The sequence below is a fragment of the Myodes glareolus genome, chromosome 8 (assembly GCF_982192425.1).
Source record: "Myodes glareolus chromosome 8, mMyoGla1.1, whole genome shotgun sequence".
NCBI lineage: Eukaryota > Metazoa > Chordata > Mammalia > Rodentia > Cricetidae > Myodes > Myodes glareolus.
In genome coordinates, this window is record NC_142033.1 from 78,854,325 (window position 1) to 78,881,294 (window position 26,970).

General features: G+C 48.9%; 1 protein-coding gene across 6 annotated transcripts in view; it reads right to left on the bottom strand.

Moving 5' to 3' along the window:
- The window catches only part of Tns3 (tensin 3), a 246,093-nt gene that overhangs the window by 91,597 nt on the left and 127,526 nt on the right, over positions 1–26,970 (bottom strand). For all 6 annotated transcript variants that reach the window (XM_048450104.3, XM_087909179.1, XM_048450105.3 and 3 more), the window contains 9 exons: positions 26,535–26,587; positions 24,417–24,588; positions 22,728–22,778; positions 20,658–20,780; positions 17,777–17,841; positions 14,846–14,929; positions 9,861–9,973; positions 9,128–9,188; positions 8,327–8,402 (listed from right to left, as the gene is read on the bottom strand). In XM_048450104.3, the coding sequence (XP_048306061.3) occupies positions 8,327–8,402; positions 9,128–9,188; positions 9,861–9,973; positions 14,846–14,929; positions 17,777–17,841; positions 20,658–20,780; positions 22,728–22,778; positions 24,417–24,588; positions 26,535–26,587 (798 nt within the window). The remainder of the gene's footprint in view (positions 1–8,326; positions 8,403–9,127; positions 9,189–9,860; positions 9,974–14,845; positions 14,930–17,776; positions 17,842–20,657; positions 20,781–22,727; positions 22,779–24,416; positions 24,589–26,534; positions 26,588–26,970) is intronic.

Below are 26,970 nucleotides of genomic sequence, written 5' to 3' on the forward strand. Positions count from 1 at the left end.
GGCAGACCCACAACTTGTTTACATTGTGCTATCTACCAGGAAATAGTCTGAAGAAGCAACAACAACAACAAAAACCACATAAACAAGCCTGCAAGGGATGCTCCCTGTGGCCAGACCCGCACAGGTTCTCCCAAGCCCACCTCTGCTGGGCTCCAGGCAAGAACCCCAACACTGCTTGGCTTCAGGCAAGGACCCCCATCATCTCCAGTTGTCTTGGTGGAGTCAACCTGCAGCTATCTACTGAGAATCAGCAACGAAGACCAAGAGCCCTGCTTACTTCCCAACGACCAATGGCATGCTGGCCCCAAGTCTTCTACTCCCTGTGGCAGAGTCTTTGAATCTTCAGCAGAACTCAAACCCAAGATGATCCTTGGAATCAAAGACATCCTTCCAGAATGTTCTTCTGAGCCCTCAGTCCTTCTAGCTCGGGCTGACTCCACATCGCCCTCCAAACCTGTCCTATTCTCCACTGGCTGCCTTTGAGGATGAAGTAACCAGGGTCAGGGTGGGTATGGGAGAGGAAAAGTGGAGCCCCTTTCGAGGCAGTTTTGCTCTCAAATTGTATACATATTTAGGAGAACAGAGTTTTGCAGAACAAGGTCTCAGGAAGTCAGGGCAGGCAGGGGACATAGACCTAGCTGGGCCCACTCAAGCACATGCATGAGAGTGAATGAGGACCTGCTGGGAGGAAGTGGCCTGTGGACCTAACTGGGTAAATACAGAGGCATTGGGCATCCGGAGATTCCACTCGCAGGAACAGGGAAACCTAATGCAGCCACGGTTGGTTTTGTTCACAGTGGGTTCTGCTCCTCTTCACCCACTCAAGTGACTACTATTCTTCTTCTGCAACCCCGTCCCCAGTCCTTCCCTCTTCCCCAGAGCCTTCCTGGGGCTAAGTGTCCTGAGTACACCACCTTCTACTCTGGCCATCACTCAGCTACACACAAACACTTTGACTCACAACCCAGGCATCCCAACTCTGTCAGAGCCAGGCGTGGGAGGAGGATGGGTATCCACAGGTTGGGCAGCTCTCAAGCACCTTGGACCTAGCGTGATCTCCTACTTGCAAATTCTTACTTATCATATCCCAAGGTCTCAAATCCAGACTGAGCAAGCTGTTACTGAACAGTGCCGCCCGCCACATTCCTGGGATCACCCCTGTAGAGATTCTGACACACGTCCATGGACCAGTGGGGGCAACAACACTGCCCCCACCCCAAGCTCATCCAGTCATGAACACCTGGAGAAATCTCAGGACTCCCCACAGACCCCAGCAACACAACAGGTCAGACTTTGAGAGAAGGCCACCTGTTAACCAAGACCCTGATCTGGTGACACTGACCACCGATGTAGGTATGGCTTCTGTCTATGTGTTACTTTCATTGGTCAAATAAAGAGACTGCCTTGGCCTTTGATAGGACAGCAGCTTAGATAGGTGAAGTAGACCGAACAGAATGCTGGGAGAAAGAACCAGAGTCAGGCAGACGCCATGAAGCTCCAGCCTGAGATGGATGTAGGTTAGACTCATGCCAGTAAGCCACATCACGTGGTAATATACAGATTATTAGAAATGGGTTAATTAAGATGTGAGAGTTGGCCAAGAAGAGGCCAGATATAATGGGCCAGGCAGTGTCTAATGAGTACAGTTTCCGTGTAATTATTTCGGGTAAAGCTAGCCGGGCGGCGGAAAGCAGCCCGCCACTTCTTTTACAGACCACCACAAGAAGGTCCACTCAATGTCATATCACTCTTTGTAGAATCAGTGGTCAAGGATCAGAACTGTGTGTGGTACATGTTGAGTACAAAGGACAACACAGTCCTTGACATGGGGTCCCAGCGGCTGCCCTTTAAGACATAAAACATTTTAAAAAGATTACTGGGAGGTCTGAAACCTCCCTTTGGTCCTGGGGCTTTAACACATGCTTGAGTCTCCACAGAATGTTTCTAGACTGCTCTGATCCTCTACTTCAGATTTTACAGTATCTTCCTTTGAAACAGTTCAATGTGGTGGCCACAGTCTGTGGCAAGCACTGTGCTGAATGGTGAGGAGAGTCCATTACCAGCTGCCATAGACCCCACCTTGGGCGCCTAAGAACATCTGCACCGAACCCCACAGGGACGTTCATCCTCTCGGGACCTTTCACTCTCTAGCTGTAAGACAGATAGCAGAGGTTATAGCTAAGAAGTATTAGGAAAGCTTGCAAATCTAGCACTCTGTGACAGCTCCACAGTCATGTGTGCGCTATCCCATCCATACTGCAGGCTACTGCATACCTACAGACTCAGTGCACCGCAAAACACACATAGGCTTTTTCCTCATGGCCATTCCCTAATCAACAGAGAGAACTATTGACATGGTGCTTATGCTGTATTAGCAGGCGTGATGAGCAATCTAGAGATTGTTTTAAGTATGGGGAATATACATAGGTTGCGTCCAAACACGTAGCTATTTTAAATGGAACTTGAACATCTTCAGGTGTTCAACATCCAGGCAAGTCCTAGAGCTAATCACATATGCATGCCGATAAACAACCGGGTACGGGATATTATTTAATAATCAATGTTAAAGTATAGCTTCTGCAGAGGGGTTCTTGGTGCTCAAACCTGCTGTTAGTGGTGACGGCCATGGAAAGGCCTGTGTGGTTTTCTCCTTGTGTTGTCTAAGTAAACAGTCTGGAAACCTTGACCTAATCTTGCTTCCTTACAGTTGCATGAAGATGCATCTGCGCCCTCAACTGGATGCTAAGATGATGGGGTCCAGGATGAGGTGAAAAAGCTGAGTTCCCCAAGCTGAAGGCAGGTACCTAAGCCGGGTGTGTTTGGAGCACACACCGGTAACCGCAGCACTTAGAAGGCTGAGGAAGAACAATGCCTGAAGGGGACAAGTCAACTCTTAAAGACAGTCAGTTCCCACCCTCCTCCCCATGTGTGAGGCACTGCCAAGCAAGACCCAAAATCCTTCCTAAATCCTCTATGCAAAACAGCCAGAGTACTAGAGCATCACCAGGAGAGACAGAAGCGCCACTTTGGCCCAACTCGGCTTGGTGGGACTATCTAGGCTAAAGGTCAAAGAGAGCCTCCATGATCTCCCTGGGAGCCAAGTGTGATTTCAGATGCTAACAACACTGTCAAAGTCATGAGCGAAAAGCAATGAAAGGTGAGGGAGCAGACATTGGCTGCAAGGAAAAACACACCCGAGACTGTGGTGCTGAATGACAGCATGGATGAAGACCTGGCCCGGTTCTAGTCCTACAGCATAGCAAGGGGAAAAACAGAGCATTGCAAACTAATGCAGTCGTTGATGAGAGAGAGAGAGAGAGAGAGAGAGAGAGAGAGAGCGCAAGAGAGAGAGAGAGCTCTCCTCGGGGCCTCTGCGGGGGGGGGGGGGGGGGTCAGCTGCTCCGAGGGACAATTCCACTTTCCCTGATCATGCACAAGTGCCCACTGTAAGAAATAACAAGCAACCGTGCAGCCTCTTGAGGGGGCTTCACCTGTGCTCACAAGCCTAGTCACTGGTCACGGAGCCAGCAACCATAAAGGCAAGGTACAAGTGGCTGTGGTTTGCCCAGGCAGGGCAGCAAGACGGAGCATGCCAGACGGAGAGATGTTTACAAGCCCTGGACCAAGTGCTGAGCCGGGGAGGGGGCAAGCTGGCTCAGGCCCCAGGCTCCCTGCCAGGTTCCTGGCAGGCCTGAAACAGTGTGAATTCCTGAGCAGGTTACATAAGCTACAGGCAGCCTCCCTAAGGGAGGGCCTGGCACCTGACCACAGTACACTTTGTGGCAGGATCACAAAATCTGACCTTTTGTGAAAAGTGCATTTGTAAAGACCTAAAGACCAGTGGGTTGGCTGTGCCACTGAGAAAGGTCAGAGGGACGGCCCAGAGCAGATACATCAATGTCAGCTTTGCTGTCGCCAGTAACAGCGCCATCTGCTGGCTATAAGTCAACAGATACTAGAGAATTGTTTCCCAAGAAGTGTTTCCCAATCACTTAAAGCTGATTCTGGCCATTCCATCTTTTGGACGTGATCCTTGTTATCTTTCCCAACTTGTTCCAATGCAGGGGGATAAAAACCAGGCAAATGTAACTGCACACACGGTAAACATTCACTGAAATGCGGAGGACAAGGTGCCTCTTAGACAGAATAAGATGAAAGACCATCGGGGAAACAGTCGTCCACTGTTTAATAATAAAACACATACAGAGGGCCAGTGAAACCGTACACACTGGGAGGTGCATCGAGACACACATTTTGTACCCCTTGCAGTACTCTGCAAGTTGTGGTGGCTGCCAGGTCCCTTATGAGCAAGGAAGCCACCTGCATACCTGTGCAGGTTTACACTCCACCCACACAGCAGGATACATCAGGTAATGGGCAGAAGTAAAGACCAGCATCCCAGGCAGAGCCACGGGGCCGCCTCCTGCTTTGAATGTCTCTTTGGCTCCTTTAGAGATGGGCAAGGCAGCGGAGGAGGAATCTGGGTAAGTCCTGAATTGCCAAACCCCAGGACGCAGGATTGATGAGGGCAGTGGCATGGCTCGCTACCATGGGGGCAGTGCCAGCACGGAACATGTTGCAGCATCTTTTCTTTTGCTGAACTCCTGAGGTGGGACCAGCAGCATGGGACTGTTGAACTATGGCGCCAGGCATACGATCTGAGAGTTGGCCGGGGCACCTGATCTTAAACCATCTGGGCCGAGCACAGCCCACCAGGTATGCCGTGGTCATTAATGCCCGACCAGGAAAAAGGATCTTTTCCACTCTGACTGGACTTCAGCCCAACTCTGTGCACATACCAGCCTGAGTTAGTTATCTGCCCACTCAGCCAATCCCGCACTGCACGGGTTCTAAGCTCTGGGAGTAGGCCCTGAGCATGTATCTACAAATCTCCTATACTACCCGGCTTGGACCAAAAGCTACAGGCACTGGCTCACCAGGGAAGGCTAGTGATAAACCCCAGCAAAGGGGATGATCACCAACAGTACTGGAGCCTACTGTCAGTCACACCACACACGGAAGCCTGTCAATCACACCAAACACAGACGCACGGGAACCTACTGTCAATCACACCACACACGGAAGCACAGGAACCTACTGTCAATCACACCACACAGTGCGGTACATGCTCATCTGTGACTTAAGCAATGTCCTTTTATATTTATAAATCAAAAGCCTCAAGGACCTCAGAATGACAGTTTTATGAAGTTTTTACCAAAACTGTCAAGATTGGCTTGGATAAACTACCACTGGTATCCTTGTTAGGACTCAGGGAAGGACAGTCACGGGGAAATGATACTGGTAAGGCCACCTACCTACTGACACAGTCAGGAAAGACCAACCCTAACACCCTGACCTTGGACTTCCACTCAGTCTGTGCTGCGTGTCCCTTCATCCCGCCCAGCCTGTGTTGAGTGTCCCTTCAGCGTGGCCTTTTTGGCAGAACACAGCAGGCTAACAGTGCTTTCCGATTTCTGTCAGCGAGCTGACCCCTTAGCAGTCGCTTCTCTGAACTGTACAAGGAAAAATGACACTCTGCGATGGAAAAATCCCCTCGCCAGCCGCCACGTCTCCCTCCCTTTATCTGATAACACCACAGAGAATAAACGCAGAGTACACAGAAAAGAACGGTAAACACAGGAAGCATAGATCAAGTCATAACGCCATCCTAAAAATATTCCATGTGGGGCATGAAAAGGGGTGCAGGAAGGAAATTGTCTTATCAAAAGCAAGTATCTCTTGTGGAAAGATCTAGAACTTCCTGTGTGCCAGCACTTTGATGGAAGTGAGTCATCCGTGGGGAGCTGTAGCATGAAGTTGGCCTCCAGAGCCATTCAAGCCCGACTCTCAGACGTTATGCACTCCGATTTCCAGCAAGGCTGGCTTCCTCTCCACTGGGGCTTGCCTAGGACACTGCTCCCCACCCCCATGGAGCAGCTATCCCCACTCCTTACAGAGATTACCTGCTGCTTGTCCGGAGCAGCACAGATAATGGGGCAGGAGGGAGAAAGCTGGACTACCAGCTCAAAGGGGGCTGCCACACATCTGGAGAAGGTGTCGCTGCAAAGGACCTTAACGGGCCCGTGAGGCAAGCACACAGACCTGGCACCAGGGCTACCATGAGTGGAGCGGATGCCATCTCTAAACGGTCTGTGCCCAAGTCACTCTTCTCTATGCCTGGATTAGACCGAAAGAGGACCAAGGTTGGAGCCTTGTCAGAAGCGAGCAGAGGATCCTAGTGAGGAAGGACAGAGAAGTTCCTGAGAGGCCAGATGCAGCAGCCAGAGAAAGCAGGAAGATGGCAACCTGTGCTATGGGTTAACTTTGTACCCCCTAAATCCCACGGGGGCAGCATGAAAATGTGGGAGTTCTGGAACACGGTGAGATCAGGAGGCCAAGGCCCTGTGAATGTCACCTGCATCCTCTGAGACTCCAGATCCCCTTCCTGAAGGTGAGTACACAGGGACACGGTGCCCTTGCAAACAAAAAAACAGATTCCCGCTAGATATGGAACCTGCCAGCGCTGGACATCGGACCGCACCGGTATAAGTACCCGTGAGCACCCGCGTAAGCACCGTGTAAGCATTGGTGAGAATCCATGCTTCTCAATGAGAACCCACGAACACCCACCCACATAAGCACCCCAGTGCAATAGGATTCTATGGCAGTAGCCTGAACAAATGTGGCCAGTCGGGGGACAGCAGGAAGAAAGAGGCGGGGCCTGCACTCACAACACTGCCTTCTTCTGGATACAAACTCAGCACAAGCCTCATACTGAAACTCAGCTGCAACATACTTCAGCATTCCTACCTGCTGTTCCCTCGATCCCAGCAGCTCTCAATACAGTTCTCCTAAGGATCAGCAGAGGCTGGTTCCTGGCTTCCATCCCTGGCTGTGCTTCATAGCCAGGGGAACACCCAGGATAGGCCCCGTGGCGCCCAGGTTTACCCGAACACCCACAGCTACCCACTTTCTGCTTTGAGAAACACTTCATGTTAGGTTGCTTCTAGTTCTGAGGCCAACACTGCTCTCCAAGGCGCCTTGTGCTCACTGGGGCTGTGGCTGTCCCTGCCCTGATCCCTCCATTTCAGTGACTAGAGACACTTGCACATAGAACCTCACAAGCCCTATGTGTTAGATATCCTATATGGTACCATAACATTGATCCCTGTCCTTCCTGTGTCCAGTGCTAAGACTGAAAACATACAAATAAAGCCCCAAATGCAAGAAAGAAAAAAATAAGACAAGTGAGTAAAAATTTAAAATGTGATGGGAGAGAAGCGAAAAGAGGAGGAGGAAGGGAGATAAAGAGGAGAAGAGAAAAGGGGGAGGGTGAAATGGAAGGAAAAACAGAAGGGCTGGGGAAAAAGACAAAAGGAGATTGGAAGACAGAGGGGCGAAAGTGGCTGGAGGAGGGAAGAAGCGCGCCCCAGAGGATCCAGCCTCTGCACGGACATGCTCTGGTCGTGGAAGAATCTGACGCTCATAACCAGAAAGTTCAGATGGAGGTTTAGCAATGCTTTTCCTGGGAGCAGAGAAGAGAAGAGCTTCACCCCAGTCCCCTGTCATCCTCCACGCCTCAGTTTCCCACCATTACCACGGCTCCTGAAGAGGCGTGAGTGTCAGTGCACCTGCCCAAGAAAACAGGGAGGTGCCCACTCCGGCAGAGCCATTCATAACAAAACGCAAGGCGAGCTCCTCAATCACCCACCACCTCAACAAAGTCGGTCTGCCAAGACCACGAAAAGATTGTATCTAAATTACCCTACACATGTGAGAAGCTGTGCACATGCCTCGCAGGCTTTCAGATCAAACCTTTTCTAGAATTCCTTTGCGCGCATAGGCTCTTCTGCATTCAAGACAGGCAGGAGGTGGAAAAATAATGTTTGGTCTCCTCCAAGAACAAAATTATCTTGAGAAATCACTGTTTCGATCATTAATCACGCTGTAACAACACGAGCTATACGCTGCACTCTGGCTCTTGATATTACACTCTGGGAGGCCTGGGCTCACACAGGTCAGGCACTGGGATGCTCAGCAGGGCCGAGGCTGAGTGGGAACCCTGCACAGACCCAGCAGCTCTGACAGAAAAGATGGGCAGGGACAAAGATACGTCACTGTTATTAAAAATATTTTCACTCACAAATTAAAGGCCTTAGAGGGACAGCTAGTTTTTTTTTATTTTTTTCCTGTTGGTTATTATTTTCTTTTCTTTGAAAAGGGAGTCATAAACTGGGTAATTTTTTTTCCTAAGGCAAGAATCAATTTTCCTCTGGGTCACTATCCTGGGTGGGTGCGGACAAGGGCTACACACGTGGGTACTCACCATGATGTCACCCTTTAGCAGCTGGGCCGGCTCTATAGCAATGCGGATCCTGCTGGGGTTGTCAGAGCCGACGTTGCTTTGGAGGAACAAGAAAAGAGATCATTACAGAGTTTCACGGTATCATGGCCACGGTAGCAAAAGCTGAGAAAACGGCTAGAACCAGCACAAGGAGCCCAGACTCCAAGCTCAGCGGCTTTACCTTACAGAAATGAGGCAGGAGGTTCGAGAGAGCGAAGCTGGGGAGAGTTGGGCTAGCCCCATCACAGCCCCAGGCTGGAAAAGTCACACTCAGGGATGCCTCAGCTAGGGACAGATCCTGATTCTGTGGCAATCTGAGGATGCAATTTCCACAGTGTCAGGGTAGGGCGGGGGGCATTTTGAGCCCAGAAAGGGAGTAATGGGTCTTTCTAAGTGCCAGAACATTTTCTGCCATTCTCATAGCAAAGTGCTAGCTACATGCATTGCTAACCAAATTCAGAAAGTCATACAGGTTCTGAGGATATATATCCAAAACACAAGAAAGAAAGGGAAACCCCAGGGGACTTCATCCTAGCATTTCTCAGTGTATCCACTTCTAGACAGTAACGATTCCTCCCCCCCCCCCCGCCACTTCCCCTGGAGCTTACACTGTTTAATGAAACCAACTAGAGACTAGGGGTGTCTCAGCAGCAGCTCGAACACCTTCTTTGGGCTCTCAGCATTACCGGCCCACCGGGCCCGCTTCTTCTTATGGGAGAGACAACTCATTTCACAACCAACCCGCAAGCCACCCTAAACACTCAGCACAAGCCAGACACTTACTAGATCCCAGACGTGTACACAGGCTGCATGGCTTGATAAAGCTTCAGAAAGGGCCGGCACGCTGAAAGAGAGGCACGTGCCAGGGAGAGACAGGGTTATTAACCCAGGCACAGACGTCCCACCAACAACATAAGGTGGCTGGACCTCCAACCAGAGGGCGGTGGGGGCTCAAAACCAATGAATGCACAGCTCTGTAAGTTCACCTTACTCCTGATGGCCAGGGGACTACAAGCTATGGATATGACCAACTGAGGAGGGAGCCCCTACTCAGAGGCAACCAGGGAGCAGAAGATGGGTCCTGCCCTGAGACACGTGCTGGGAATACCTGCCTAGGACAGGGGCCAGGGTCTATGCGATATGCTACAAGCACCTACATGGAATAGGGAGACAAGGTCCATGGAGGAAAAAGAAAGGGGTTAGGGGATGGTTGACCATGCTGGCGTCTCTCCTTTTTGCCAACCTTGAGGAGAACACGACTGAACCAGAGAGCTGTGAGTCAAAACGACCCTGGCCTAGCAAGAGTTCCTGTACCTGGGTCACGCAGCTGCTTGTCAATCCCTTCACAACTGCCTGTCCCAGTGCCTGATGACTTGGTCCCACCTTACAAAACTGGAGCTCTGCCCACCCAATGGGGCTGCATACACACCCAGAAAGCATGGGTAGAGAATCTAGACGGTACCTGAGGAAAAGGCTTCTAATTTAGGGCTCCAGTCAGGGATGAGAAGTCTCTTACCTCCTCCGGTGTCAAAGCTGGGAACGCCATGCAGGATGACGAAGTGCAGGAACAAGGGTGCGGCGTTCATCTTCATGGCCCCAGATAGGAGCCCACTGAGAAACTGCACATACCTGCAGGGGACAGCGGCTAAGACTCTACAGCTGACTCCCAGATGCTGGGAGACTCGGGGGCAGGCAGAGGGGAATGGGAACTGCGGCTGGAGGCCCTGAGGACACCTTGTCCCACTGCACCCAATGAGTAGTAGTTGTCCCATGCTTGAGAATAGGGGAGTCGCTGCCTGGCGGGAGCTCTACCCACAGCCCTAGGAACAGTTGGTGCTGTGTCATTTATGTAGAAGCATCTCTTTCACATGGACACCCAGAACTGGGAGGTCTCCTCACCTGCTCCCAAGCCCCTCGGGCCAGCACCTGAGACAGAGTCACATTGCACAGGCCCGACAGCTCATTCCACCCAGGGCTCCCACATATGCCATCTCTCAAAGGCCCCTAAACTCTGCTCTCTCCGCACATATTTCCTGAGCCCTCCTGTCTCAGCTGAGCACAGGTCTGCCCATGGCCACCCACACACTTTGAAGATGTGATTCTGCCATATGAATTCCAAGCACTGACCTCAGGCACCCAAGCTGACCTTACAGAAATGTCCACACCCTTTTGCACACATGGCAGCCAAGAGAAGTTTCTACACTGAGCGTGTGTGGTCAAGGTACTCATGAGGCATGACATGACAGCAACGCCCGGAGTGTGAGCTGCTCCCGAGTCACACTCTGATGCTCCCCTGGCTCCACTTTCCTTCCCTCTGCCCTGCATACCTGTATCCTGCTCCCATGGGAGCCCAGAAGCAGTAAACCCCCTAAGGCCCCTGCCAGCACTTCCACTATAGCCAAACAACCTTCACCAGAACCTGCAACACCTCTCTTGGAATCTGCCTGCCTTCTTGCCTTTCTCCACCATGGCACTGTACATACTGAAAGGAGGAAGAAACCGAGAGAAAAGGAGAGATCCCAAAACACGCCATCGAATCAATAGTCCATGTAGCAAGCAGGAAGCAGGAAGCGGCTGTCACCGATACCGGGACATGGGGTCCTCATACCTCCAAGCCCCCTGGATGAATATGGTCATGGGCTTCATCTTACAATAAGAAAACACTTTGAATGCCAACTGGAGTGTAAACTAAATCCCTCATTAAACAGGTGAGTTTGGAGGTAAAATAAACCAAACAGAAAACTTACAGTGTTTTCCCAACTTAGGGTCTATATTTTCAGAAAGCTTTAGCATAATTCACCGTTTGGAAAATTCGCAATGACAAATGGGAGCAACAGTATCCCACCGTTTCAGGGGCAGACTGTTCTTCTTGGTAAGATGAAGGCAAACCCTCCCAAGTCACAGAAGCCTGAGGTCCCCACAAACTCCCATGGGGGTCCGGCCACCACACTACTCCGTGAGCTTACTCTGATAGCAGTGTTTCCTGATCTGCTGTGTGCAGGTATAGAAGGAAGGCCCGTCTTGTGACCCATTACCTGCGCCCTGAAGGGGCAGAGCTAAGCAGTTGCCTTGGCTCTGTGGCCTTGAGCAAAGGTCATGGACTTTCACACAGGCTCAGGATGGAATACTTGAGGCCTTGTTTAGGACAGCACTTTCCTTTCCCCAGCATTGGGTAATCCTAGACACCAGGAAATGTGTGTTCCTGGCTCGTCTTTCCTGCGAGGGGACTCAGTGGCAACCCAGCCCTGGCCTGGTGCGGGTGGCTCTCCAGTGACCAATCAGGTGAGACAGATAGTGACACACAGGGACTTGGAGGTGTGAGGGTTGTGTTGTCGGTCACTTCCTGCTCTGACGCACACCCCTACCCAGCACTATGGTGGACAGGGTGTCTGCTCACATTTCCTCCTGTAGGGCAAATGCTATGTATGCGGCGCTTTGCAACCTGAAGATCTGTGACTCCCACTCTCTATGTGGAACATAGTGCAGGGAGGTGACACTTCTCCCAGCCCAGGGGTCACCAGCTCCTATAAATACTGCAGAAGGGGAGATCCCACAATGTTGGTCTGTCTGAGATTGACGTCCATGTGTCAGACAATATAGAAAGTGGCCTTTGATTTGGAGTTTTTTGGGCTTTTGTTTTCTACACATGGTGACATGCCTGTGATCCCAGCACTGGAGAGATAGAAGCAAAATAATCCTAATGTAAGGCTATCCTGAGCCTTTGGCCAAAAAAAACAAAACAAAACAAAAAAAAAAACAACAAAAAAAACTAAATAAACCAAAAAAGAGAAAAAGTGTTGCTTTTTCCACTGTGCAGAAAGAGGTGACAGCAACAGAAATCTGCATCTGCAAAGGTTTGCTCCTGAAGAAGCTGAGACAGAGAGTCACCCATATGCAATTGGTCACGAGAAGGGAGAGCAGACCCCCACCTACACCCAGCTCTGTCTTTCCTCATGGCAACTTGCTCTTAATGGATATCGTATTCCCTGTTGCCCACAAGGGGGCGCTCAGCACACATAAGACCCATACGAAAAGAATCCTCAGTAAGCCTCTACAAGTTCTACATCCACAGATTCAAGCAAATATCTTGGAGGTAAAGAACCCACATCTCTATTGGAGACACCCAAGTTATCTTCCCCATGCAGTGCAGCCAGTATAGCATAACAGTCAGGCACTCTGTGCTGGCACTGTCTTCAGTGCTGTATGGAACCTAGGAGGTTTACAGTGGATGATAGTCAGCCTGAAAAAAGAAAGCAAAGTGGACGAACTGAAGACCATCATGGTAACATGTCAGAAAGACAAATAACTGTGTTTTCTTTTATATGTGAACCTAGATTTTATGCATGTGTTACACACACACACACACACACACACACACACACTCTTGGGGGAAAGAAGGGAACCAGAGAGAGGAGGAAGAATAGAATAAAAGAATGGGAGTTTGGATATGAGCACAATGTACAATATACGTTTATCAAATGTTGTAGTGGAGTCCATTATTCTGGACACTAATAAAACGGAAAAAATCCATTATTCTGGACACTAATAAAACTAAAAAAACACAGAGGGACTCACACTGGCTCTACACAAATACCAGGCCACTTTACGTAAAGACCTTGGGTATCTGCAGATTACAGACAGGATCTAGATCCAGTCCCCCTGCCAGGAGGTTCTAAGCAATTCCTTCTTTGTCCATGGTTGCTTAGAATGTTAAGTTTCTCAGCCACAAATCATAAGCTTCTCCTTCAACTTACAGGGAACTAATTATGATCTTAACTTTGAAATAATTTCTTGGCGTTGGTCCTAACATAACCTGCAGAACGGTACCCCCTGCCTATAGGCATTCAGACGACAGTGAGAGGCTGTTCCCATGAGAGCGAGCGGTCATTACACATTCTTCCAGTCTCCGAGGTTTCCTGGGGTTTATCCAGAACATGCACTCAGTTGTTAGACCACTTGGGAATTATTAAGTGTCTTCTACTATAGGCACCAAGCAAGGTGGCAAGAAAAGAGACAGAAAAAAGCAGCCCTAATCTCAATGGGAGGGTAGTAGCCTAAAATGCAACATTGACCCCTGGCCTGGTGTCGCTCTAAGCCAAGGATGGGTGAAAACTGTGAGCATTGGAAAATGAGCTGTTTTCCCTGTCTCTACTCCACAAGCCAATATCAGAGGCTACTGATGCTGTAACTGGAAAACTCTGGCAGCCACGCTTGCCTGCTGGGTCCAGGCATTTGTGGGAGCCGCTTCCTGTTTGCTCCTCGCTTTCTGTGCAAGTCTTAGGAATTTGCCATTTTGGAAACTGCTCAGTGGGAAAAAAAAATCATACTTCATGGGTTCAAAACAGAAACAGGGCTGTTTAAGAGGAATCCTCATAACATGCTGAAGTTTGCAAAAAGGGCCTTCCTTGTGGGGCCTGTTGCCCAAAATAGGACATGACCTGGCTCCAACCCAGGGTCCCACAATGTATCCCACATTCTCCTAAGCCTAGACCTGTCTGAGAGGATGCAGACCACTAGAATCACTGTCTGTTGGCCTAGTCTGCAGCTGTACTAGAGAAAGCAGATGTGAAGCCTCAATTCCATACAAAGGTTCGGGGCTACAACTAAACCCGGTCTCCAAAATGGGAGCCATATTGCAATTGTTTTTCTTCTTTTTTTTTTTTTTTTGTTTTGCTGTTGTTTTGTTTTGTTTTCTCGAGACAGGGTGTCTCTGTAGCTTTAGAGCCTGTCCTGGAACTAGCTCTTGTGGACCAGGCTGGCCTCGAACTCATAGAGATCCACCTGCCTCCCAAGTGTTGGGATTAAAGGAGTAAGCCACCACTGCCCGGCTGCTTTTGCAATTCTTGGATAAATTCTGGTGTTTGGCTTAAGACAGAACTGCAATGGAGCTATGTGACCACCTCAAAAAGAGAAAGTCCTGCTCCCTGACAGTGGGGTGTCAACACTTCCGGGGGCTACTACATACTGCAGCTAGGACAGGCTGGCAGGACACATCCAAAAGAAATTCTCTCTGGCGTCAGGGAGCTGATACTGTAGAGTGGAAGTCAGCCTATGATGATCTGAAGCCCCCGCTTGTGTCAATAAAGTTTAATTAGAACGTGATCATAGTCACTTGTTTCCATACTAGATATGGTTGGTTTGTGTTCGAACCCTTGTGAGTTCAAATCTATGCAACCTGGAACATCTACCTACTAGCTTCTCCATCAAGTTCACTGATCCCTGCTTTAGCAGGCAGAAGAGGGTTCAACACGATCATAGAAAGCAATGTTGATGCTCTGAAGGAGAAGACCATCCTCAGACCGGAAATGAAAGGGGGCCTTGAGCCTTCCTCTCTGGGAGGGCACCACAGAGGCACACAGGCCTCAAGAGACACGGCTTTCGCTAGACATAGGATGCCCTCACATCCTTCCTTGGGAAGCAGCAAACCCCTCCCTCATCTTCTTAGGCAGTGCAGAGAAAAGGCCAGAGGACCTCTGCCCCCCCAGCTAGATACATACATACCTCTTCTGGGAGGGCTCCATTAAAGCTGAAACTTTGTCATCGTAAAACTTCTTCATGGCAAACCTGTCCAGGGCCTGGTCAGCACTGGGGAAGCAGAGGTGGGGTGGGAGAATGAAGAAGTATGTCAGATCAGAGGTATCCACAGCCCCTCAAGGGCGAATGACCAAGATGCACAATCATCCCATGTTTACCAGTGACCTTCACACACAGCCTAACATTTCCGACCAGGAGCATACCCAATTCAAAGCAGCAGCCACACCAAACTCCCCTCTCAACACCCTTATCTGAGGTTGTGAGACTTAGATGTGTCCCTGTCTCAGAAGGAGAGGAACTGGCTGAAGGCCCAGTCTCAGAACTCTGAAGAGGCAAGGAACAAGCTTAGAGCATGTACAACCCACGAACTCTTCGAAGTATAATGAATGACATTTGGTAAGTAGCTTCACGAAAGGCTTGGAGGTTAAGGACGGACAGGGCAAGGCTGATGGTTGGGAGGGTGTGTGGGGACTCGGGCTTCACTGGGTACTTCTAAAGAAACTCCACAGAAAGTAAATCTTTGCAACAGCCTAACTGACCTTGAACCCTACCCCTAATATTCTCATCGGTATTCAAAGAACCTTCTGGAAACGTCACTGTGGGGCACTCTAGGGTTACTGATATGATTAAGCCATGAAATAAGATTTATTTAAACCAAAAGCACCCTTAAAAATCAGATAAGCAGCCATGTTAATCCTAGCACTCAGAAGGCAGAGGCAGGCAGAGGTCTATGAGTTCAAGGCCAGCCTGGTCCACAAAGTAAGTTCCAGGTCAGTCAGGATTACAAGGTAAGATCCTGTCTCAAAGGGAAAATAATAACAACAAAAAATCAGACAGGCATGTGAGTTCTCCATGAAAAATGTGTATATACCCTCCATAAAAATGACACATCAAGAATATTGAACATGACCAACAAGGCCAAAGAAAAACATTCTAAATCAAGTTCAGAGTGAGTGATTGCTTAACTCACTGCATGCATTTGTTTCAACACAAAACGGGGCTTGGCCAGTGAGGCTGTCACAGATGGAAGGGTCCATCCAAGCCCAGAACATGTCAAATAGCAAGTGGGTATATCTTCCCAGTTGAAAAGCCTGGTTTCATATCCAGTCTTTGACATTCTCTTTTTCTGAAATCCATTCATTCAATTAAACTTAAGGAAAACGCCCTTGCCACTGCTGGTGTTCAGAAGTCCCAGAATGCTTAGCTTTTAATAGCAATCATCTTCTGAACTCCCCAGAGTACCAGGAACAAGAATGCTCTCTCTGTGCGACTTGCCGGCTCTGTTTTATGTTACTTGAGGCTTGTAATAAACTTAAATCAGGTATGTCCCCTGTGGCGTCTAACATATAACCTAAGGGGGTGGGGATCGGGCACATGTGTAAGAACATCAGCTCTGGAAACAACCTGGGTTCTAAGGAAAAGGAAACACAACCTGGGTAGGCAAACGTAATAAATATGTAATAACCATATTGAAGGATTGCAGAGTCTCACAGCCGCTCGGGCTGTGCTGGGGCAGATGCTCAGGAAGTAGGATTAACTTCGAAGAGCAAGAGACAGAAAGTGTGGTGATGGGTCACCCACTTAACTGAAATCCCTTACTACTGTGACCCCTGCTGAACAGCAGCAGCATCAGTGGCCGCTCAGACCCCAGGGTGATGCTACGCAAAGCACGCTACAGTCGCCATGCAGCATGACCACAGCACAAGGAGGTTCGGCTACAGTTCCCACCGTTCAGATAAGGACAGGATGCCGAGGCCCAGAGAGACTCGTGCATGCTTCCTGCCATGCGCATGTGATGTACCAATGATACAAGGAGTGCAGGGTTTTCCAGCTCTGGGAATAGACTTTGGGGGCGCATGGGTGGTTTCCCAGATGCAGCAGTAAATACAGTCGGGGAAACTGCTCTAAACTGTGCTCACTCGGGTGGTCTGCATTGAGAAAGAGCCAGGCAAAGTGTGGTATCCGACCAAATTCCTTTCACATAACTGAGGGGCCAACGTGACTGGGAATCGGGATGTGTCTGGCACACACATGACGCTTATTCAAACCCATAGGGCTCTGCTTTTCACCCTGGGGTAGGGTTTCCTCCTTGGCAGCACCAGCCTCTCTCAATTTGTTTCCAGAGAAAACATTCCAAAAGTCCAATTTGACTCCTTCGCACTGCAGAGGAGAAGGTTCCCCAGTGACATGAGGAGGCTTCGGTTTCCTCAGGGTGGAATGGCCAGGGTACACAACGCAGCTATTGAGAGGGTCGGGAGTGTGCAAATGCACAAGCCACCAGGAGTGATATTTTCTTTTCTTGCGCCGTGCTGAGGAGGAATCTGAGGTCCTGCATCCACTAGGCGAGTGTATTAAATTAAGCCACGCTCCCACTCAACAGTGACATTTTCTAAACTGAAAAAGAACTCGGAAGACAAGAGACACCCTGATTGTCCAGTGCCTGGATGACTGTGCTAAGGCCAAGGTATCTTAGAAGAAAACAGTGGACTTTGCAGAACATGGGTTTTGTGTGTGTGTGTGTGTGTGTGTGTGTGTTTAAAGGCTGCTTATCAAAATTTTTTTTTAAAAAAAAAGATGATGGTTGTCAGTGTCATGATTTACAGGGTGTGAAGTGACCCAGTGAGGATTTTCAACACGGTGACATCAGCCTGTCATTTCTCATTAGAGAGCGACTGGGCTCACTTAGTTTTATCACTTTCATGGAGCTCCCTGGCATCAACCACATAGAACATGTCAAATAGGAACGTGTCTTCTGCAGCCTTGCTGGAAGCTGAGTTCAGGCACAGAACACTCTGATACTAAGGGACCGAGGTAAGACGAGGCTGGCTCCCAGGCTGCCCACACCTGTGAACCCAACATCGAAGACCCCGCGGAAAGGAGCCCCCATCTCCATCCTACCTGGCTGAGACGTTGGTGAAGTGCATGTAGGATGATATGACCACTCCGATGCGTCCTTTACCGCCCTGCAGGAGACCACAGAGGAATCAATGATTTTTCTATAGAACCCCACATAGAGACAGGATGAGACAGGAGCAGGCTCAATTACGAGCAGAACGGCAGAACAAGCATTCACCTCTCTGCTTCCCTAGTACGGGAGTCTGGCACAGAACACAGCAGTAGCTCCCCACAGCAGAGACTCTTCACACAGGGGCCCATAACAAGAGCAGGTGCTAGCTGGGTGTCTGGAGGAGTCCCCAGAGGGCATATCCACAAGGCGGCAGCCAGTCATTCACCACCTCCCAATTAGGTTAGATGAAACGGTGCCAGGAACTGCAGCAATTAGCATGACTTAATTACCCAGGTGAAACAGGAAAGAATGCCTACCCAGAGGCTGGCAGTGACAGAGCCGTGTGTGTGCGTGTGTGTGTGTGTGTGTGTGTGTGTGTGTGTCTGTGTGTGTGTGTCTGTGTGTATGTCGTTCCAAGAGGCAAGACCTCTGCATATGGTGAGCTGAATCCCCCATCAGTGCCCAATACCATACTTTACACAACAAGGAGGACCCCTTCTACAGAGGGAATGAATTCCCGTCCCAGGCAGGTGCTATGGAAATCCTTGTAGACACAATCACATTTAGAGCTGATGTCATCAACAGTAGAAAAAAAAACCTCTATGGCAAAGCACCCCCAATCAGAACCACAGACTGGACTGAAACTTCCGGACATACTACTACACTAACGGGGGTCTGCAAACGGCAACCCAGAAGCCCGTGCTATTCTGCCTACCAACTCTTTTTCTACCATCTGTGAGCTAACTTTTATTATCACGTGTTTTTAAGCATTGTAAAAAGAAAAAAAAAATGTGAAAATCACTCGAAGCTTAAACACCCTCATCTTCTGCCTAGAACCTGGCTGTTGGGTTTCAGCAGGCCCCACCCACCCTGCAGGAGCAGGCGTGGAGAACTCGGCGGGCCCACAGGACCTGCAGAGCCTAAAATGCTGCCTAGATCTTTTGAGAAATGTTTGCCTCGTGCGCATTTACAAGGAGGCATTTACAACTGGGCTAAGAGCCCCCAGCTCTATTCCTAAAAGCAAGTAAATGAACAAACTCAAATTTTCATAAATCAACCACCGTGTGAAGCTGGGCATGCTGGGAGATACCAATGCAGATGCTTGGCCAATTCTTGGCAGTGTGATCCTGGTTCTTGGCATTATTAACTATAAGGCTGCTAATGTATTTCTTGCATTAAATAGTCTTTGTCTTCACAACAGAAATCAATTAGAAGGAAACACCATCTCAGCCCAAACCAGACCCACACATGCTGATACCATTAATCATTGTTGGGGCACTGGTTTATGGGTCCCAAGGAGAGGTGAGGCTGGGGGAGGGAGCAGTACAGCAAGGTGGGGGCCTTAACAGTTCATTTCAACAGCAGACAGATCATCTGGACAAGAAATAACTAAGGAAGTCAGACCCAAACTGCCTTTCAGACTAAATGACCCTATCACACGTAGACAGAACATCCCACCAGCAGCAGCAGAATGTGCTTCAAGGTCATAAGGAACATCCCTCAGGATAGTTCATGCATGAGGTCACAAAGCAATTCCCAAGAGAGTTAAGCTTGAAATCCTACCAAGTATCCATTCTGACTACAGTGGTATGAAAATACAAATCAGAATGAGGAAGGGGGAGAGGTGGACTTGCAAAATTCTCAAATATGTAGAAGTTAAACAACATGTTAATGAACAGCAACTCAGTCAAACAAGGGGTTAAAAGGAATGTTTAAAAACATATTGAGACATGGGCTGGAGAGACGGCTCAGTGGTTGCACACTGTAATGATTTTCACCTTCAGATCAGTTCTTAGCACACAGGTTGTAGGAAAATATGGTAGGTGGGAGATACTGGTGGCCAGAGTATTGGCGGCAGCCTTTTGGATGTCCAGTTCTGTTTCAATCTTAACAAAATCCTAGACTCACCCAACCACCATCGACTGGAAATTTCCCTCACTGTGAACTTTCAAGCAAGGGCTAAAACATGGAAGAATGCTCCCACCAGAACCACTGCTTCATTCAGGTTGGCGATGGTTTGGGCATAGGTTGAACACAAGACGCAACTTGTAGCAAACAGCAGAATGGCTGGCTACCTTAGTTCAGCTCGACGTGGCCCCTGCCCTAGCTGAGACAGGTCTATCCATTAGTCATTCCGGGCATGTGTGAAAAGAAACACTCATTGTGCCAAACAAGCAGATTCCAGCCCTGAGGCCGTGACGATGACATCAGCAACCATGGCATCACATTAAAAGTTTATCTCTCGTGGCACATCCTCTGGGTATATCAAAAGGAGTTTAAAGCAAGGAGCGCCCTATAGTGGAGGACGAAAGGGAGCAAACCAAGCCCAGTCACTGGACACCCACCCGAAGGGAGCCCGGAATCGCTTACGGAAAGCAGGCAGAGAATATCTACATGGTGTTTTCATCTTTGGTGATCCATATGTTTTCAATCATATTACAATGCGTTTCAATATCATTAATATTCAGAACGAATAATTAGAATGGAATGGACTGAAGGGGCCTTTAAAAAGTCTAGCAATACCAGAAACGTCAGACCTATGAATTCTAAAGCCAAGCTGCAGGCTTGGGGGTTCATTTTATTTTATTTTATTTTATCTTATTTTATTTTATTTTATGATGACTAGGAAATCTAAAATGTATACCTACATGGAACATGTTGCATCAGCTGACAAGCACCTTGGAACCAGCTGGTGATTGTGACCAGCACCTATTTCAACTCACTGGCCCCTTAAAGCTAGACCTCAGAGCATGTGGTGGCAGGGACACTCACCCTGCAGTGGATGACGACCACATGCTGGGGATCGCTGTTCAGCCAGGACTCCTGAGCTTTACATATGGTGCACATCTTGTCAAGAGGTGGTGCATGCAGTTCAGGCCAGCCCACATCCATGATCTGCAAGAGAGAGAAGAGAGCTGCCTCAGTTTCCACTGCCTGGACCGTTCTGAGGTAATCCGATGGTGACATAATCCTCTCGGGAGGCATGGGGGATGTTATGTCAGCCTCTTCTGAAAGCTAATGAGCATCTGGCCAGATTCCTTTACAGGAAAGAAAATAAGGGCCACCACATTGCCCACAGGCCACACGCCACCCAGGCACTGGTCTGCTCCCTTGTAGCTGGGTGACAATTCTACAGAGGCCTCTCAGAGGCACTAATGGTTCAGAGCTGACTGTAGAGTAATCCAAGGACCTAAGATCTAAAACAGAGAGCTGTGGGCCACACTGCTGTCAACTACTACCCTCTCGAGCTAAAAAGGAGTCTGGCAAATGCAGTGAACCCAATGTTTCCCATGCCATACAGACCACACTTCAGGGACACAGAGTCCTCTGGAAGAGCGGAAGTACCTTCTATTTTGGCACATGAACATAGGAAACCACTGAGAAGGGTCAAGGCTCCAAGCCTTTGGCCACATACATGGGAGGACCACATGGGGGTATTGTTTCTCCTCCTATTTTCTATCTTTAGGGGATGGGGCAGAGCCCTTTCATAGATGAAAGTAGAAGAAAGGAGTTCAATAGGGTGGACCCCAGCTAAAGCAGCCAGCATGGCAGTTCCATGAAGTTCTGGGTCCCTTTCCTGCGCCCAGAATAACCGAGACACTTATGAATTCTACACTGTTCTCTTTCCTAGTAGGTCTGGGGCCAGAATCAACTTAAGAGTTTTTACAGATTCCGAGGATTTGATAGACTTTACCAGCTGGGAATCCGTACTCTGAAAAACCAAAACTGTAAATACAACAAAATCTGAACTCCTTGAACATGGGAGCACTCCACAAGTTTTGACTTTGAAGCCTTTATATGCCAGGTTATAGGATGTTCTGCTGTACTGTTCTATTCTAGGGGGTTCCAAAGCATTTCAACATACAGACTATATATGCAAACACAGTCCCACAGTCTTAATTTTTATCTCCAAATTTTGCTACTGAGAATATTCATGAATGAAGGGGATACTTGGGACTATTAAGAGGTCTCAGAAGAAACATCTTCGCGTCAATGGGAAGGCTCCTGCACCATGGTTGGGATGGCTAACAAATCTAGACGCGGGCTAAAGTGTGAGAAGTACACACAGACACATGTGTATGCAGACTAGTGCGTTGTAAATGAAACTTGTGAGCTCCAGGGACACAACCCTTCTGACTCAGGTGTTTTACAAAGGATATCCCTTCTCCCAATCACATCGGGGCTGACAGGTTTGGGCTTTTGTCTGTTTCAGATCCTGGAATATCTGCACACGTGTATCTTGGAGACAGGACACAAGCCTGGACACAAAATAAATCCATCCGTTTCATCCGCACCATATGTACAGCACCTTGAGGCAATTTTACACACTATTTTCAATGTTGGATGCAGTTTCCAGGGTGTGGAATTTTCCTTCCATGCATGTATGTGTACATACTGCCCCCACACATATACAAAATCAAATAACTCTTTTTTTTATTTAAGGCAAAACTTGGTTGCATATCAACATAACACCATGGATCAAATTTAAGCTCCCTGCAAGGGTCCTAGTTGCTCTTAGCCAATGAGTCATTGCTCCAGGCCAAGTGTTAGCTATTGAGTAGCTAGAACTGCAGACTTTCAGATGAGGGACACTGGACCTGTATAAGTAATGTAACTTGCTGCCACTGAATGAGACAAAGTGCGAGGTATTCAGTACCTCACGTCCCATGAATCTATTATTTTTCTTTAATTTTGAAAGTAACCAAAGGATATAAATAGTCATTAATATTCCCTGATACCAAGCTGTGTTCCACAAAGCCTCTGAGAAATTACTTTGGCACAAACAAAACATGCACCACTTACATTTTACAAACGCAAGATACGAAGAAATAAATCCCATACCTTTGGATTAAGCTTTGTAAGGTCATATCTCTTCTCTGAAAGATTTAATACCTACAAAGGGAAAAAAACGATTTTAGACAATGCATGGTTCCCAGAGAAGAAGGAAAACAGACAACTGCATTTAAACAGTTGTCCCTGAGGATCACAGCCCCAAAGAGACCGAAATGCACAGATGTGCATGTAATCACAGGACACAGAGTAAGACACGGATGGCATCCGGACCTCCGTAATCCTGCACTTGCCTTCTGTAGCCAACAGGAGCTCTTTGGTTAGCTAAAATGGGCAAGGTGAACCTCTCCTTTTCGTTGTTTTGCTGTTTGTTTGTTTATCTGCAAACATTCGAAAACCTAAGGCTGTACACAGGATTCTGCCGTAGCTCTTCCTGGCCTGCTCCGCACAAGGGGGCAGGGAGCAGTCGTTCCTCAGTAGAGGAGCCAGGTATGGAAAAGCCTCAGCTGGAGACTCGCCACTAACACACCACAGCTGCCTGTGGAATCCAGTCCCACAAAAGACCACCTGTGCCCTCATAGGACGCATGGTTCCTTTTCCTTAACTCAGGCCCCGTTACCTCCCAGGCCCACTCGGTGTCAGCGCCATTCATGCCCTGCTTGAATCATCAGCGCTCAGCTGCCCTTCCCTGGAGGGCACAGAACACCACGACCACCCATTAGAAAGTTGGCGAGTTGGGAAGACCCTCCACAGTCTCTTTGGGAAAGGTGGGGAAAAAGGAAACTGGTCTGGGAACAGCTTCCCACTGGAGGAGCCCTGGTCCTGAAGAGACAGCAGGGTGATGGCAGAGGCAGCTCTGGAGGGGTCTCATGAAAGGCGTGGCCATCTTGGGGGCTAGGATGCTCCTCCCCTGTGCACAACCAGGTTGGGCCTCCGGGAGTCCAAGGGCTGGAAGAGGTCATAGCCAGTTCATGCAGAGACTATCCTGGAAACTACAGCTGGTCCCCACTGAGCCTAACCCTGAGTCAAGTCGTGGGAGAGGACTGCTCAGGGTGACAATAACCTCCTTGTTGGCTGTGTAAGATTAGCTCTCCTGAGATAAGGCGGCAGCATGAGAGAAGGTGCTAGAAGCTGTCGTGTAATCTAAGCAGTGATTACAGCAGCAGAAAGGGGCTCTGTGGGGCTGGCGGCCCTGGAAGAGAACAGGGCCAATCAGAGAGAGGAGCGTGAGAAACCATTCTTTGACTTCTCCTCCAATGTGGGCCCCCTCAGAGCACACATGCTGTGAAATCAGGCTACCTTTTCTTGTCCCCAGGACCACCCTTGTTTCTTGGACACCCACCCTCTTGCCTTTCCAATGGACTGGACAGCAGGAGGGGACAGAGCTGCTTGCTGACATCAGGGACACCACCTGGCATTAGCTAGGGGTAACTGGCTGGGAGTACCTAGTCTCAGAAGCAGGTCTTCCTGATGAGAAGTCATTATCAGTGCAGGACAGAGGCAGCAGCCATCCCTACAGTCAGCTGTCACAGCCCGCGACACCACCAATAAGAGCAAAGCTTACAGTGGAAGGGCACAGCACATGACCCCCACTTCCTAGACTTGTGAGTCAGGGTCCAGAACCCAAGACCGTTTCTCTTTGCAAACAAGGCATATGACATCCCTGGCCCTCGCATGCGCCCTCTTAAGGATGCCCGCCTAGAGGCCCTCTGTCACACCGTGGCTGTCCTGCCCACTCACCAGGTAGTTGTCTCCATGCTTAGACTTGAGCATGCGCGTGACTTCCTGCAGGCTGTGCAAGTAGGACTCCTCTGAGCAACTGGCAGGGAAGGACACCGCGATGATGCGCTCTGTGACATAGGTAAGGTCCAGTTCATGGCTGTCCTCCATGGCTGGACTCAGGACCAGGGGCCTGCGAGAGATGAGGAGGCAGAGGGTCAGAGGATAACAAGGAAAGGGATGAAGACTCAGCCTCTGGGATTTTCAGGAGCTGGGAACAGCAGTTTCCTGGGAGTCCATCTATATGGTTCCCCATGCACTGGGGTACATAATATCTATAGAAGGCCAACACTGAGCAGGTACAAGGCCCTAACTACTGGGAACATGCAGAGAAAAAGCTCGGGGAAGAATGCAGGCACACGGACAGAAAGCATGTGGGCACAAAGGGAGGCACGTCGGGCTCCACCGTGTGCCCAGACTGGCTCTTGGAAAAGGAGCACAGTCCTGACTCCAAGGTTTCAGGGTTAGCAAGAAGCAGCTAAAGGAAGCAAACCTCAGACAACATGGATGGTGGACGCAGTAGCCGCCCTGTCTACATGCGAGTAGTACTCGTGGGGACAGAGGCTAGTGAAGTAGACAGGACAAACTGTGGGGAGAAGGGGGGTTCGTGCCAGAAGCCTAGAGATGAGGCTAGAAACAGCTCTGGAAGAAGCATGAGAGCGATGAGTGTCTTCTCCCCACAGGGAGAGCCCCAGGTGAACAGGATGCAGCAGCAGCCGGCACTCAGGATGAAAAGGGGATCCAAGGGCCATGGCAGAGTACTAAGCCCAAGAGGAAACACTAGTGAAATCAGAGCAGGGCCATCTGCGACCTCGCTGCCACCACTCCCAGCCTGCTTGCTGGATTTAGTTTTTCCTGCTTTCGCTGTATGTGTTTCTCTGCCTTTCCTTGGTTTTGAGGAGGAAAAAATTAAACACATGAAAGAATGGTTCAGCACACTTTCATGCACCCATCCGTACTTCCAGTCACCAGACTTTGGTCAGTTTTGTCCCTATTCACCCTTCACAGTCACCAGCACCCTGAAATCTCCACCCAACTCTTTCCAGTTTCTTTCTGTCCAGCAGTCCACTCTACTCTTGCAACGACTTTTAAGCAAGCCTAGTTATCTTTCATCGTAAAAAATTCAAATAGTGCCAGGCATAATAGCATATGTCTTTAACCCAGCACTCAGCTAACAAGAGCAAGTAGATCTCTGTGAGTTCTTAGCCAGCCCAGTTTACATAGGACTTCCAGGTCAGCCAGGGCTGCCCAGTGAGAGTTTGTCTCACCAGGAAAACTGTTATGGTATAGATTTCTAGAAGGCTTATTATCATCAAATAATCTATAATACCAGTATCATTTTTAAAAGTAGAGACAAGTATTCAATACCATAAACACCAAATATTCAATACCATAAACACCAAGTATTCAGTATCATAAACACCAAGTGTTCAATACCATTGCATTTGTTTCACAGTTGGCTTATCTAAACATTTTCAGAGATATTTTTTCTTTTCCATCTTATTCTTTAAACATGGACATAAAAGAATTTTGATTATTTTTTAAACGAACCAAATTAAACACTAATAATAAGAACACCAACAATAATAGTGATGATGATGATGATGATAATGTGACCTCTTAGCTACCTCAGACCACAAGGAAGCACCTCCCAAAGGTTCTGCATGCTGACTGGGCTGAAGGCCCCCTCTTCTGGGCCCTGTTAGCAAGTGGCTGTTCCCTGGGGCATGCCAACCTCACTACAGACGTCATACAATCAGATACAGTCAACAATGTCACTGCCTACCAAAAGACAATCACAGATGCTTCCACAATATAAAATCAAAGATGGTTGTAAACAAGATGTTTTACTTTTGCTGATTAAATCTTAAAGCATTGGTTGGGGGCAGGCTGGAATGCTCAGTGATAGAGCACTTGCCTACCGTGAACCAGGTTACGGGTCTAACACCTAACATGCCTCCAAGAAACATCACAATTACTACAAAATAAATAATAGAATATTCTCGTGTCCTCTCTGGAGATCACCCCGAACCACGGCCAGGAACATAGGAATGAGCTTCTCTCCCAGACAACACTCACCTTGAAGGCTTGTCACAGCGGAGTGCAGCAGGTGGGGTGGAACTCTCAGGAGCCTGCAAATATCAAAACACGAATCCTTCTGAGATTTCCTTACACACCAACCCATATGGCACTTAGACCAACCACCCAGCCTTGCTGCCGCCGCCGCCACCACCACCACCAGGAGGAAAAATGACAGCTGCCCCATGGCTTAATCATCAATGGTAAGCAAACACTGTCACCTCCACTCCCCTTATCACCCAGGAAGGTGTGGAGCATATCAGAGCACTTCAGCTTGCCCCACGGCACAAATCCGCGGACAGGCAGCAGGCATGGGATAATGAGGCCGCGTCCTCTCCAGGGCTGGGCGGCCACAAACTCAACACACAGAGAAGCACCATTCATATCAATGTCAGCAGTGGTGGCTATCATAAATGTGTGGCAGCAACTCTCGGGG